Below are 16,251 nucleotides of genomic sequence, written 5' to 3' on the forward strand. Positions count from 1 at the left end.
GGTTGTTTCAATTTTCTTGAGGAAAATGGGACATTTTAAAAGAGTGAAGTAGAGTATCTAGTTTTATATGTGTGCATGCAACCGTCAGAGTGTTTTTGTGCTTCAGGTCCTCCCACAGGTGAGTGATGTGGGCCTCAGGCTTTCCCCTCAGTTTCTGCTTTAATCTGTGACTACTGGTTTCTCCTCTGTGTTCCTCTGTGTGCAGATCGGCCTTATTCCGAGAAGCTCTGCTAAGGGTCCCGTGTGCACTTGGCCCCTTCCTCTCCCTTAGATGTTCTAGCTGCTTTATCTTGTTCTTTTGCTTATGACGTGTTTCCATCTCTCTCTCTCTCTGTTGCTGTATTTTTTTTCTCAGCCTCTCTACTTTTCCACCCTTTCTATCAAAAAATTATTGCGGGTAAAGGATAGCTAGAAAGCTCTTTTCCCCTTTTTTTTCTTATGTATCCCCCCCTCTCCTTTGCATTTGTCTATTGTCTAAAGGTGAGAGTCAGATTTGGAGTGAACTCTTGGCCTTGGAGCGATGTAGCAGTCGTAGTTCTGCTTTCAGGAGATTTTGCCGTCTCTCACCTGACACGCGCATGCATGCTCACACTTTTAGATTGGAGCCAGATAACTGTCTGCAGCAGGAGCTCTGTCTGACAGTTGCTGCCAAAACCTTTTCTTATGCAGTTGTATTACTGGCAAGCAGGTCACTAAAAGTCAAGAAGAAAGTAGCTTGTTGTCTGGCTTGAAGGTAAAAGAAAGCACGTCAGATCCATAGGGACACACTGATTATTGCTCCTTGCAGGAGTTACCACCTAGAAAACCCCTTTGTTTTTGCTGCAAAGTATATATTTTCTTTGCCCTACTTAGTGTATTCATTGTGTGGTTTGCCTTTTACTTATGTATTCGTTTGTTTGGAACTCCTCAATGTCTTCTTTTTTTTTTTATCAGAAGATTATGATGCAACCGGAGATAACCAAATAGATATCTAATAGATCATTTCATATCAATAAGTGTCCAATAAAATCCAGGATTGTTGCGTCCTCAATTTAATATTCAATTGCTCTGCAGCAGTATTGGATGATTGAACCACTGAAATACGTACAATAAAGTTGTTTTAAGATGGTGAAGAGCAAAATCTATGCCTCGGCGTACGTTTCTGCTGGGTATTTCTAACGCTAAAAGAGCTGGGCTTTACATTCATGTTTAAAATACAGCAAATATACTTGCATGAAGCTTATGTACGCTTGTGCAAAAAAAAAACAAAAAAAAAACCTTAATTTTAAACTCCTTAATTTGACAACCAAGGACGGCTAATGAAACCATCAATACTGGTTCTTTTCTGCTGTCTTCTCAGATCAATTTAACATTAGATCTGTAAAGCCAAGTGGAAGGTTTGATTTCACAGAGTGCTAATAAGCTCTTTTAAAAGAGGAGGGTATCTAGAATTGTAAGAAAGGGATGGAAATGGATCACTGCAGACTTCTCTCATTGCTACAAGTTATTGGCTTATTTCCATTGTGTTTGTGCTCACACCCTCCTGAGGGTACAAATGAAACCATGCCACAGCACTCAGGATGAAAACTGTAGACGATTCACACCTGCTCAGAATTAGGGCAACATATCTGCCTTATGTAAATTGTCACCAGAAGCTACTTTCGATCATAACAACAGAACAGCTACTTCTGGTTGGGTACTGTGTTGTGACTTCCCCTTTATTTGCTTGCGTCTGTTGCTTTTTGTAAATCGGTTTGTTGTGAATATCCATACTGATCATGGGTGCGTCATCTGAATTGGATCAGCTTGACTAATCTTCAGTTAAATGATGTGTCAGACCGTTACATCAACAGATGCACGGTATTAAAGTTTTTGGATCAGGGGCTACAGACCCCCGATAAGGGTAAGCATGATTACTGTTTTAGTCAAACACGTATTTAATGCAAAACGTGGGGGCAAGCTTCAATATTGATTCATTTCAAGTGGTTTGCTTTGGATGGAAATATAGGATAAAGGTGGTCCTCTTCCTTCCTCAAATTACTAAATGTAAAGGAAATGGTGTGCTGATGGCAATGCTAAGCAAATTAGTTTTGACTATTTTAAAAAAAAAAAATTTATTCTGGCTGCAGATAAAATAGTAACTTTCTGTCTTCTGTGGTTTTATGTCCAGGCCAAACCTTAATTGCTGGTGAGGCTCCTCCCCCGTCCTCCAACCAGCAAGAGGTCCAGTTGAAGTTCCTGCTCACGGGCCTGCTGTCCGGTCTGCCTCTTCCCCCGTTCGCCATCCGCATGTGTCCACCTCTGACCACCAAAAACATCAACCACTACCAGCCTCTTCTGGCTGCAGGTAAGGAATAATGTCGGCATCCCTGACACACATTTGGACACAAAACTCCAAAGATTTGTGAGGAGCAAGGCTTTGCCATATACAGGTTTGATGGTTGTAATCCTAAACAAAAAATCTTCTCCACACAATAAGGCTTTTTTAAATGTATTTATTTTTCTTTTCTCCATCACACTTAATTCTTTCGACTTATTTCAATAGAATCATATAGAATTGATTTATTAACAGCACCAAAACATCTTTTGCAAGTATGTGCCCTTGTTTTCATTTTACCCTGAGAGCAAAGTCTGTAAAATGAACAAAACAGTACTCGGTCTGTACTGAACTGACCTGCAAGAGAAAGATTTTAGGATTTTGCCCGAGGCTGAGCACTGCTTCCTCCTCAGCAGATCGTTTGACCACTGGCCCAAGCTTTAAAAGATCCACAAAGTAAAATCTCTTGAAGGAAACTGATCCACCAAAAAAAACCCCACAACCATTGTTTGCTCGAGGCTGTTTTAAGCAGAGGAAACAATTCAGCCGGGGAATGAATGCCAGTGATTAACATTGCAGCTACCGAGACCGCTGCCAATCAACCCGGTCCAGGTCCAGGCAACAAATTTGACGAATCCAACCGACAAACAGGTTTCAGCAGCATCACAAACTGCTGCTGCTGCAGCAGGAAGGCACTGCATACAGTACCTGAAGCTGGAACAGAGAGGAGTGGTGACTTCTGCTTTGTTGTTGAGTTTTTTTATTTAATTTTTTTAATTTACATAATTGTGCTTCACCTATTCTTTAAGCATAAATATCCCTGCGATGTCCACATCATCCTCATTCAATATGACAGTTGTTGACAGTCTGCATTATGATGCTGGTCTGTTACTAGTTATCTGGTTGCTTGACATGAAGCCCGTCAGTGAGAGCCATGGGTCTTTTCCAAGAAAAATGGCTCTCATACGGAGTATGACTCCCATCATTCATGTTAAAGAGACGGCACAGTGAACTGAGTCGGTGGCAAACCTCACATCACTTATCTGCTTTGCTGAACGGCCGTGTCGCGGCTGCATGTTTGTATTACCACCAACGACCTCTGGTGCGGCACTCCTGCGGCGCGGCGACTGACTGCACATTCATTTTTTAAACACATAATGAGCATAAATACCCAGAGTTTTGTATAACTCGGAAAGTGAAAGCACGGCAGCTGCCCACTTGGAACATGAGAGCAGCGACATGCAGCTGCAAAACTGAACTGAAAATCATTCATTAACACCATCAGTCATCATCGTAACAGGTTTAAGCATTTTAATGGTAGAAGTGGGCCAATGACCAGTTTATGTCACATTTTGTTTCACCAAGGCTTCCACCTTTACTGTAGAATCCAAGTAGTTAACCTTACGTAGGAAATGGCAATTAATTCAAAAGAAAAAGTGGAATAGAAGTTAAAAGCTGTACGAACAAATGCTGGTGTGTTCTTACACTTGCTCAGGTTTTTGGTGAGCACTCTCAGCACCATTTGTTGAACGTTTAGATTTGTTAACTTAAATGATCAGATGCACACGTCAGCATATCTGAATATGTATATGTAGCTTTAAATGTGAGGATTTTGCATAAAGTACCAGGGCATCAAATCTGACTGTGCAGCCTCAGCAAAGCTATGCAAAGGGCACACATTTCATCTAAAATATCGCTCTCCTTTATTATGCTCTAGTAACAGCTGCTAGGCAAAGAAGACGGGGAGCGGCTGATATTTGGAATATATTGGTTTCAGATCAGCATAGCAGTTTTCTTCAAAATATTCTTTTTCGTTAAAGTAATGATGCAGTAAATTGAGTCGCAATTTTAATGTGAAATTAAGAGCAGAAACGTGTTTGCAGTAGTTTGTCTGTTTGTTTTTTTTTCACTTTATGTCCATGTCGTCTACTTTCATGCACGCTGTTGGCTCTGAATTGGAGGCCCTGACGCAATGCTCCCTAATGTGGTAAACCTTCAGTTTAGTTGTCAAGCTGAAAAATGGGCCACTCTTAGTCCCCTGACATGAACACGTAAATGAATCATACCTCCAAGATGCATTGCCTCTTTCAAACATACAGACAAGCAGATGAGTTATAACACCTTTTGCCCTACACATCTTACAACTGTTTTCACCTGCCTGATCTGTGCATCCCATGCTTTATGAGTGCACTGGTTGTGTGGGACCTAAAACAACCACGGTTATTAGCAGGTTTGGGTCATGGCCTCCACAAAAACAAACTAAATTGTTCCCTAAGTCTTTTTCTTTTAATCAGTATGTGATTCTGGAGCGGGAGCGGTAGGAACCCATCGTGCTGCAGATGGTGTGGGGTTGGCTCGGCACAGCTGGTTCCCAAAGGCGTTCTGAATCCAAAATTAGAATGTGTCGATTTAGTTTTCTGTGCACATCCTTTGCAAAGTCCCCATAGTTATCTCGCAGACACAAGTAGTTGAATGCTCTCCAGCCACATTATTGAAATAGGCCTTTTGTTCCACTTGCCATGGATTAGCTTGTGAATAGCAAGTTTGAAAGCCTAGATAATTACATCGAGCATTTCAATGGATGACACGGTCTCTTTTAAAAGGCAGTGTCCAGGTAATTCTGTAGACTGTGCGTTTAAGATGGCCTCATGAGGGTAGTTTATGTAATTTATAGTTTGCAATAGCCCACAGAGCTGCAGTTGACATAAATATCACTAATATAGGAAGCAAGGAATCTTTTTGTGTCTGTTCTTTATTTATAATAACAACTGTTCATCCCATCAAGCTCAAATTTGTCTCATCTATTGCTCGGGGACCTGAGTAAATGCATGTTCATCCTTTGAGGATCCGTCATACCTCAGCTTCCTCTGTTTGATTTTATTTTTAAATCTTTAGCTTCAAAAGCTTTCCAACAAAAAAAATTCTTTGGATAAAAAAGCGACAAGTGCACAGGAAGGAGCGAGACAGGAAGGACTCCTGAAAAATGTCTGTCCAGTCTCCACATGCCTTTAGCATCACAAAGCAGTGTACTGTTTTCACTCTGAAGGAGGGAAAATGTTATTTGTAATTACATATTCCGACCTCTAACCTAAATCCTTCTCCTCAAGCGAACAGTCAGGCTGTGATCGCTTTCAGAGTTCCTACCGTGACATCACGGGAAACGGAGCAGTGATGCCCAGAATGCATGCAGGTTTGCTTTTAACAAAGGCAAAATATGGTTGGCTTTGAAGAATCACTATATTTTTTCTTGAGTATGTAGTAGATTGTTACACAGTTATGTCTGTGGTTGTAGCGTTCCTGCGAGCGTGACCCTGTCGGAATGCTGCTGTTAATTAAAAACAAAAAGCCAGCTGTCAGACTGATGGATGAACACACACTTCATTTCACGGAGGATAAGTTACTGTCAATTTTTTTAGTTGAGTCCCTGCACGGAAATATCTGTTTTTATCTCTTTAAATCATAAATTATATCCAAATAATTAAACTCTCACTAGAAATCCCTCCATTGCCTCTCTGAATAATCCATATCCACTGAGCACAATGTTTGTTTTCTTTCACACACACACACACACACACACACACACACACACACACACACACACACACACACACACACACACAGAGCTTTAAGCTGCAACCGACCATTTTACATGTGATGCTTTGTAAATTGAATACTTCTCTGGTTAAATTTCTGCTTCCTCAATCATGATGCTGCTGAGGTTGATACTGGCATTCTTGCATGTGTTGACATGTGTCACTTCCCTAGATTAAAAGAGTAATACTCAGGATCAAGAAATGCAGAGGGATCCACAGATGAGTGCTTGGCAGATACAGCCTAGTTTCTTGCTCTCTGTTCCGATGTGATTAGTTTCTTTCCTAATGTGTGTCAGACTTAGAAGGGAGAAGCACTGAGACTCAGTTATGCTACATCAGACAGATGCAAAGAAACACGCCCCCCCCCCCCCAAAAAAAAAAGAAATGTCCACAAATTGAAATATTGCAAATTATAATCCTTTGATGATGTGAAATTACAGGGGATTAAAAATAGCAAAAAGACCTGGACTCCCATCCCAGTTTTACTTTGCTATGTCAGCCTCTCCCGCTCCACATCTCCGGGGGAAAGTTAAAGAAGCTGTGTGCCAGCCAGCTTTCCTCAACCATAGCCTGGTCCTCTTATTTGAATTATCTCATGTTTGCATGTTTCATTTATTTGTTTGTGCTTGTCCGACAGCGATGCTTTGCTGCACTGTTTGAATCAGAAAACAAGATATAGAGATGATGGGAAATGATTGCCTTGCGAACTCCATATGAAGGAAGCTAGTAAGGCATGTCCCCCAAAAAACAAAATGACATGATAATAGATTTTTACTCTCAGCTCCTACGATGTGTTGAACGGAATATCCGTTAGATTAGCAGGAGCTCCGACCCTTTGGTTTACAGTTTGCTTTATCATTTGCATCCTCTCATTTGTGTTGAAACAACTAGTTTAGAAACTGGTATGAGAATAACTTTTATAGCACCTCAGGATGCAGCAGTAAGATTCCTGATAAAGGATTTCTTGTACTTTAAAGTAGCTGTTCAATGCAGCCATTTATTTGTTGAAGTCTGCTGGAAAATCTCTCCGATAACAGTATTTGGAAAGTTAAAGGTTTTTAGCCATTCAGCCATTTAGCTCAGAATTAGAATTCGGTAGCTATGGTGGACGTCGGCTTTAATCTGAGTAGGTTCTTATCAGTACTGTCAGAACAGTTTGTGTGATATTTGAACACACTGTTTGGGGACTATGTCTTTATAATTGTTTACTTTTGAATGTCTTAGGTCTTGTACTGTGTAGCGTAGCTCTCTCTGATACTCAAAAGATATTCCTCCTCCACTGTTTTAGGCACATGTTGTTTGTCCGATTCTGCATTCTGAATTCACTACATTCCCACGTGTAGGTTAAACCCTACCGTGCAAAGAAAGAAAGAAGGAAAAAACAAGTTAAACACGTAAAGACAAGTTCCAGAAATGTGTCTGCCTTCCCTGGACCAGAGTTTATTAAAAACGGGCTGATAAGAGATGTAAAACTGATGTAGAATTTGAAATCTTTTCTTTTTGGAAGGTGGTGGGGGAGGTTGGATCAGTGCGTATACCATTGGCAACTTCTTATGTTTAACTGTTGATCCTAAACAATAAATGCTGTTCTTGGATCAACATGTACTGCTATCCAGTCAATGTCAGGTAAAGCCTCTCTCATTTTAATCAAGACAATGCTAAATTACATTCTGCTTTCAACTGGTCAGCATCCAGTGAATCCAGCATCCACTCTATTTCTATCTCATTTGATGCGTGACATGTCTCACAATCCATACCTCAACTTTGTACGGAGTTTTATTAAATGGAGGGTTTGAATAATTTGCAAGTCATTGCATTCAGTCCTATTAACAAGCGCAGACGTTTTCATATACAAGACTCTATAGGGTTATGGTGGAAGAGCAAATAATGGCTTTTATTCCTTATTTAATTCCATGAAAAGAAGTTATTTGGCTCTTAGTGCACAGTTCTCATGATATCTGTTTGCATTAAATAATTAGTTAATTAAGCAGAAAAGGGGCTTTGATATCCAGGAGCAGAGCTTCCCCAGTCAAAAGTCAACTTATCTGTTAGGACACTGAAGGTAAAGCGCTGAAAAAAAAAGAAAAGAAAAAATAATAATAATAATAAGAACAACATTCAACTCTGTCGGCGCTTGGTTGTTTTTTAACTAGTCATAGTTTGGAAACTTTTCGTGAGTTAACACCAAAAATAACTGCTAAGTAGGTTTTGGTTTGACTTTTTAGAGTGTAAACAAATTTGAATTAAACATCACTCTGTCAAACCTTCACAGGGCGTCTCATCGTGTCAAATGTCAACTGCAGAATTTAATCAGGTGGTATTTGGGGTTAGACGGAGCTCGTGTGCCATTTCCAACGACATATCAAACTGTGCAGTGCACTCAGACTGTGAGCTAAATGGCACGCAGTTTGATGTGCTGCTTTTTTACACACCTTCTGCAGTGACAGGAAACACACTGGGGTGTCACGCTGACACTCCGTTTCTCTGATCGTGCTGAAGGCTAGGTGCTGCTATGACAAGTAACTGCATGACTTGTGTCCCCTCATGGGTAGCTTGTTTTTCTTATGCACCGCTCTTTTTCTGTCTTCTCTTCTCAGGCACCAGTAATGGGTCTGTACTGGTCTACAACCTGACCAGTGGTCTTCTGCACAAAGAACTCAGTGTTCATTCTTGTGAAGTCAGGTAATCTTTTTTTTTTTTTCCCCTTGAGTAGGTAATTGTGTACAACAAGATAGCTTTTCTAGGTCAGCACCCCTACTCCCAGCTCTTAGTGAACGAGCGTACGCACTCATTGTACTCTGTAGGTGGTGTATTTGTCTGACAGCATGTCGGATAATCCCCAGCGGCCAGTCAGCTTGTGGTGGATTGATTTTCTGTTTATTGTTTTCAACCTCATTAGAGCTTGGGGAGGCAGTTACCCATCGTATAATACGTGTAATGCGCTGCCTTTCACACGTTGAAGAGAAATAAGTGCCCATCTTCTTTCATGTGATTTTATCATTGTATTCGAACAACAGATTTTCACTGCACAAGTATTTAAGCAATGAGGACATTGCAATATTGGTAGAAAAATGAAAACCTTTATAATACCACAAGATGATTCATATTTATTCATTTAGTTTTTTGCTTGTTTGTTTTGGGGTTTTAGGTCTCCTTTTATCGGTATTTACACTCGAGAAAAGGAGGTGATGAACAATGAAAATTGTACAAAACCCCCATGAATCAATAATACTTTATCTTATCGGCTGGGATCAAATCACAATACTATTATATATGTATTATATACAAGACAATGGTGTTTCACTCATTTGATACCTCTTTTGATTATCGTTGGTACTGGTATCACAACACCCTGTCTTGTATAACACACAAAAAAGTTATATTCAACTTATTTTAGTTATTTTACTTTTCAAAAGAAGTCCAGGTGCCTTGATGGTAGCAGTATTTCTATTAGATAGATAGATAGATGGATACTTTATTAATCCCGAGGGAAATTTAAGGACATTAGTACATTAAATGATAAAAACTTCAATTGATGAATCAGAATAATTATTTGGTTTATATGTTACTATGACCTGACCCAAGTGGCCATAACCAAAGGGAGAGACACTAAGAGTAACAGTCAACGAAGCTCTATTAATGATCAAGTCTTAACTTAATCAAAAGGCCAAATGAAATATTCAAAACATTTGAGTGTACAAATGATTAAATTTTGTGTTGTGTTAGTGTTGAGCTGAAAAACAAAACACAAGGCCACATAACCGGAGCGGAATGTGCGATGCTTGTGGGAGGAAGATGAGTCAAAGTAAAAAATAATACGATCCTTATACATAGACGAGGAAGATCCTTTTTTTTTTTTTTTTTTTTTCATCTTGATGTTTTTTATTACCAAAATATAAGTACAGGCATAGTTTTCCATGGACTTGCAACCCTTCTGTGGGAAGTATTGCAGAGGGCCCCTCTATGCAATTGCTAAGCATCAACAAAAAGAAAATTGTGCTTCATTAGTTTGTATTTTCTAAGACGCAGCTAAACTTTTTCACCAGGATTAATTAAGCACAAGATTGAATCAGTTAATGTTGTTAAACTGGGACTGATTGGGGAGCAAACAACATCCATTCAAGCAGAGCCAGGCTTTATTTTAATGAGAGAAGTTCTCAAACAGACTTTAATGAGCAACTCGTGTAGAGGTTACTGGAAATGCTTGTGTATATGCAGTGTTGGGTAAGTTACTTTAAAAATGTAATCCGTTACAGTTACAAGTTACCTTGTTTAAAATGTAATTGTAGTGTAACTTTTTGGATTACTTATAAAAAGTAATGTAACTAATTACTTTTGGATTACTTTTACCTATTTATGGTATAGGATAATCTGTATATTATCTGTATGATTCCATCTGTATTTATCACATTTATTTATACCATGCTATTTTTCTTTTCATTATACTGCCACAACTACATTATACATTCTCTGCACATACATGCATTTCCCTAGGTAATTGATCTATTCTGCACATATCTATTAACCATCTTTCCTTACACTAGCCGTAAATAACTGCATTTTATCTCTAAATACTGCATGCTATACAATCTGCACGCGTTACACTTGATAAGATGCCAAACTGCATTTCATTAATACATGTGCAATGACAATGAAGTGCTCTACTTTAGTAATAAATAAGCAAAGTAAGACTTTTACATCACATTTTATTTTTCTTTGCACACCCTTGCTTGTGTGTGTGCGCCAGTACTTCCGGTGAAAACTTCCGGTGATTTGACAGCTAGCGCGTCAGGTTAGGGCCAGTGGCCGTAAACAAAGGTTAACTTATAGCCGAGAAGAAAGATGATAATATAACGTAGCTAAAAAGACTAGCTTTCTTCAGTAGCCTAATGCTTACCGATTTAGCAAGCCTAGCAGCCTAGTTGCTAATGCTAGCCGCCGTAACGTTACCAACCATACCCGACGTCAAGGAGCTGGCTGAGCAGGGGCAAGATTATGGGGCTGGCAGAGTTAACTTCATAATGGGTGAGTGCAGGTTTCATTCACTTGTTTTCATTCTTTCACAGGATTGATTCACTTCATTGGTTTATCCGATTGCTGGCCGCCGAGCCATTATGTGTCTGGGTTTGTGTGGGTTACTGATCATGGTTGTTAGCAGTCGATAGTCAGGTTGTGTGATGTGTGAGTGAGTGTGTATTTTTTCTATGGGTACATGCCATTGACTGTATGAGCGGTCTGTGCTCGTTTTTTTATTTTTATTTAATTAGATTGGAGATACTAATTAATACTGAGGGGGGGCTGGTCCCGGGGAAAATTGCCAGGGCCGATTTTTTTTTTTCCCCAGTCCGACCCTGCCGCTCTGTACTTCTGTCACTGCAACCTCGCACAAATTGTAATCCTGTTAAGTAACCCCCATTCTCACTGAATGTAACTGTAATCTGAGTACATCGTTTTTGCTTGTACTGTAACGGATTACAGTTACTTTTATTTTGTATCCTTTTACCGTAACGCCGTTACATGTAATCTGTTACTCCCCAACCCTGTGTATATGTGTAATGTATAACCATGTTTCACCATTTTAGGTGAATAATGTGATGTATGCTTTCCCTGCCTGGTTATCAGTGTCTGTGATTTTATTTTATTTTTTTATTTTTCCCGACAGTCAGAACTCAGCATCCATCTTGTCACCCGCATATGACTTTTTGCAATACTGTACCTTGTCTGTACACTGCTCATACAGTTCTGTTTAATGCATAAAAGCTCTTACACTTTGCAAAATAATTGACATTTCATTGAACATTTTGGTGTACTTCCATTTTATTACAAGTAAAGCGCAGAAAGAGCAAATATATAGAAAAATAAAGAAGGAAATTACTCATACAGTAACCCGCCTAACCGGATATTTACACCATTGTACTGTGGTGCTGTTAGATTATAAGTTGTACTTCATTAGATTCTTCCCTCTTCCTGTTGTTTAAAATCTAAGTCTAAGACTTTATGGTAATGAACCGGGCAGCCCTCGCCCCTGCGCAGCCATGCCAAAGGACTCTGGGCTACTTAACATCTCATTTGCATTTAGTGGGGAAATGGACTAATTAATCATGTGGCTATTTACCATCCCATTACGGATGAGGTTGTGTGCTCCGTCAGCTGAGCCAGTTTCTCAAAAATATTCATATGTCACACTAGGTTCATCTGTGGTGCATTTTAAAACCTCCCCAATGGAGTGTGTGGAAGTTTTAGGTATGCCTTTGACCTTACTTCTAAGGAGGATTATTTGACAGCTATGTTCCATGTATAGCTATATTATTTTTTAACTAACAACTGTGTGTTTGTGTGTGGGTTTTTTTTTTTGCTACAGGGGTATCGAATGGATTAGTCTTACCAGTTTCCTTTCTTTTGCCACCTCTGCTCCCAACAACATGGGCCTGGTGCGAAATGAACTGCAGCATGTCGACCTACCTACAGGTGAGAGCCGCACACATACTTTTTCTTTCGTCTCAGCTTATTCGCCGAGATCTTCGATTGACAGAGTTAATTCCCTTGCCCCGAACCTTATTAATCAGAACAGGATGCCTCACCCGCACCCTAACAATAAACTAAAGCCAATCCTAACCCAGCACCCAAATCTTAACCCTTAAAAATCACTTTGGTCCCCGCATTGACAGGATGTCCCCATAAGTTGGTGTCTTGTAAGGTTTCGGTCCACACAATGATATAAAAACAAAAACACACATACACTGTACCTGAGGGTACCAGCTTAAACTTTTGTTTCACCCTTGATGGTTTCTGTTATGGCCTCCTCTTAACAGCAGTGAAAATGGACACTTTAGTCTCTCACTCTCCTGTTTTCTCTTTTTATTGGTCTTTCTTTGTCTATACAATTCTTGAAGAGGCTCCTATTGTTCCCCTCTAGGGAACACTTACATACCCTCCAAATTAAAGTCAGAGCAAGACTGTGTAAGGGCAACAGTGAGAGGAGGCTAGCTCCGGAAATGATATCCTATCAGAGTTACTGCTTGCTGCACCAGCAGAAATGAAAATGTGTTTCTATCCCCTCCAGGAGGTGGAAATAAATAGTGCTCTCTTTTCTATGCCGAGGAGAGCGAGATTTCTATAAAATCCAAGGATTTAAGTAACAAGTTTTCAGAAAATATGGTGAAGTTTTTATATTGTGTTGAAATTTCTTCTCCATTCTGTGTTCAGTGTTGGGTGTGATTTATTTGATCTTTTATCATTTGAACAAATGTCCCGTATTTATTTATTTTTTTTTCGAGCTGATCATTTTACAAGGACATTTTATTCATTTTGGTTCTTTAATGATTTGGCTTTATTAGAATAATGCAGTGGTGAGTCATTTCTACAGTGTTTTTTTATTAAGCACCACTGTTCACTAAACTAACAGCCCACAGCATAAGCTTTTGTTACAGTGTCCTACACACAGACATGTATGCCTTCGATTGTCATTTGAGTTTTTTTTTAATTTTTTTTTATCCCTTCATACATAAGAGTTAAAGTGACTGAGATCATCCATAGCTGCCGGCAGCTCAGACAGGCAGGCTGTGCAGATCTCACAGTCCAGGCTCCCATCTCTGACGCATGCAGAAGTGTCTGTTTAGTTTGGGTCGCAACATTCTCGGTTATATGTTTTGTTTTTGCTGTTAAATGGAAAAGATCCATATCGATTTAATCTGTGTCTGTTCAGCATGGAGAAGAAATTGCTTTGGGATGCGTTTAGTCTTGCTGAGCACTGGGAGGAAAAGGAAAGCAGGGACGGGCAGCTTCTGTCAACTTTCAGCAACACCCAAAATGTCTTGTTTTAAAGGACGAAGCTTAAATCTCATGCAGAAATAGAAGGGAGACATACTGATGTCATAAGGATCTAATAATGAGCCTTTTACAGACGCAATCCGGTTTCTCATATGAAATACAATTAGCCTGCATGTGTTCTTTGAATACTCTGTATGTTTATAGTGCACGTCATATAATGTTAAGCATTCAATTTTTAAGAAAAGAAATCCAGATTTTAAACTACTGCCACTCTGGACATTCTGTCCCACAGATTTGTCTCAATATTTTCTGTTTTAATTTTGTTTCTATTTGGTCACCAGGGAAAGTGAACATATTGTTTCATAAGCAAGTTATCAAAATGAACAGCACAAAAGCACAGAAAAATATTGTTCTCTTTCCATAAGACTAATCCAGCATGGCAGGTTATTGGTTTGTGATAAGATTTAAGACTCGAGGATGGAAAATCAACTTTCTAACTTCACTTAACAATGGTGGTTATTCTTGGCTTTACAGAAATGATTGCAGTGGCACTGAAGAGATGTTCTTTATCTGTGAAATTATTTCCTCGCTCAGGTGCAATAACTGAAGTTGCAGGTTTCATGGCTCCCGTATAGTATGTGAAATGATTAGCATTAAACGAGTTTTGTACTGTGCAGAGATGATTAAACATTATTCACACACATACAATTGTGAGTCGTGCCGGCAGCTCATTATTTCGAGCTGTCTCTCTAATAAGCATCCGCACGTAATGAAAATCATGTCAAGTTCTGACTGTGTTTGACGGAAGAAATTCCACCTTCTCTATTGCCGTACAGTGCACGGAGTAGCATGGACTGTTTTTGGGGCTGCACATTTCAAATGTGCGTTAACAGCCTGGAGGGTGGTGATCCGAAGAGGGAGATGGCTTAATTGTGTAATCAGGACACGTGACCAGTCCTACTGTGTGAGAGCGAGGAAACGAGAGGGAATTTTAAACAACCCTTCATTAGCCTCAAGTGCACCGCAGGTCTCCAAAGTTTTGCTTCCACCATATGTTAAACTATTCTCCCCCCTCTGGTGTCCTCAACTGCCACCATCAGCACAACTGTGTAGGTCACTTCCACTTTAAAGTATCACTGGCAGCTGGATGACTTGTACATTTTAAACAGGCCGCTTCCTGAATCGTCCTTTACAAAATCAGATCAGCACTCGCTTGAGCAAGTGTGATATGATGCACCTGAAGGGCATTCTTGTTTTGTTGAGAGGGCCACCTTGATGCTCTGCATAATTTTGACTCTCGTGGGTGGAAAGAAGAGAGTAAGTTTTCTCTTGGCTCTGGCAAAAGAGAGAAAACCAGGACAAGCTGACACTGAAGGAAACTGCGATGAGATTTCGCAGGCACGAGGAAAAAATTCCGTTTTTTTTTTTTTTTTTTTTTTGTCTTCCATCAGCACCTTTCATCTCTTTCACGCTCTCTTTTTCTCTCTGTTGTGTTTTTTTAGGCAGATGCTTTGCATTCAGAGGTGAGCGAGGAAATGACGAGCCACCCATTGAGATGATCAAAGTGTCTCATCTTAAGTAAGTTTCCACCTTTTTCCACAACCGGCAAAGCCAGGTCTAAGCCTGTTCAGACAGCAGAATTCCTCGTGCTTATGCCTAAAACAACACAGACTTTTAATTTACATCACATACACCATGAAATCCTGCACAGACCCACTTTGCCTCACCCGCCTCGAGCCATGTCATCTGTGAATCTCTTTGCTGCCTTCTGTTTCCAAACATCCAGTTCACTTTTTAATTCATGCCATACCTAAACGAAACTGGAAATCTATGAATAAAACTTAACTGGAAATGAAATGCCATACATATGTTGATGCAATTTAACTTTTGAAAATTGAAAGTATGAACGAGGTTATCGGGCCATAGCTGTTTTCTGTTTATCTCGCTTTGTTTGACAGCATGTTCTTTTAAGGGCTCCATTTTATGAAAAGCCCTGCGTATATACACTAAGAACAAGATGTGGTTGATATGAAATTAAACTGCAGTGTGATCCCTTTGATTATTTTCCTTACATTCTGTGTCTACTCAATTTTTATACTCTTGGTTTCATTTAAAATCACACACGATATTGCATCCAAGCTGCCTCGGGTGCAGGTAACTGATGCACTAAATACAAGAACAGTTATAATTTTGTACCAGATTTAGTGAAATTTCACTCAAAATTCGGTGTCTGCTCTGCTTACTACTCTCGAATCTTCACAGGCCGTATCACCCTCATTCTAGTCAGTCCAATCGGGCTCTGTCATCTTAGCCTAACTTTAACCAAAGACGATCTACAGTATGAGTAGTTGTAATCCCATGCAAGCCAAAAGTTGAATCATTACTGATGAAAGGTTCTTTACTCAAATCATGGAATAGAAAGAGGTAAAGCAAATGTCTAAATACTTTTGTCACAACTATACAACAACATCTCATACGCTGTGCATGGAAAAGTGAGAATTTATTTATTTGCAATCATTGTTCAAAGGCTTTCTGAGATGAAATCATTTCACAAACCCAGCCTTGAACCCTTCAGGTATGTGACTGAAAGAA

The 16,251-nt window shown here is 39.6% G+C and overlaps 1 protein-coding gene across 1 annotated transcript in view; it reads left to right on the plus strand.

The window, feature by feature from the left end:
• Positions 1–16,251, plus strand: part of wdr11 (WD repeat domain 11) — a 58,442-nt gene that overhangs the window by 17,888 nt on the left and 24,303 nt on the right. Inside the window, exons 10-13 of the mRNA XM_075475715.1 lie at positions 2,150–2,326; positions 8,487–8,571; positions 12,251–12,357; positions 15,162–15,237. Of these exons, the coding sequence (XP_075331830.1) occupies positions 2,150–2,326; positions 8,487–8,571; positions 12,251–12,357; positions 15,162–15,237 (445 nt within the window). The remainder of the gene's footprint in view (positions 1–2,149; positions 2,327–8,486; positions 8,572–12,250; positions 12,358–15,161; positions 15,238–16,251) is intronic.

The sequence above is a fragment of the Odontesthes bonariensis genome, chromosome 2 (genome assembly GCF_027942865.1).
Source record: "Odontesthes bonariensis isolate fOdoBon6 chromosome 2, fOdoBon6.hap1, whole genome shotgun sequence".
In the NCBI taxonomy this organism is placed as follows: Eukaryota; Metazoa; Chordata; class Actinopteri; order Atheriniformes; family Atherinopsidae; genus Odontesthes; species Odontesthes bonariensis.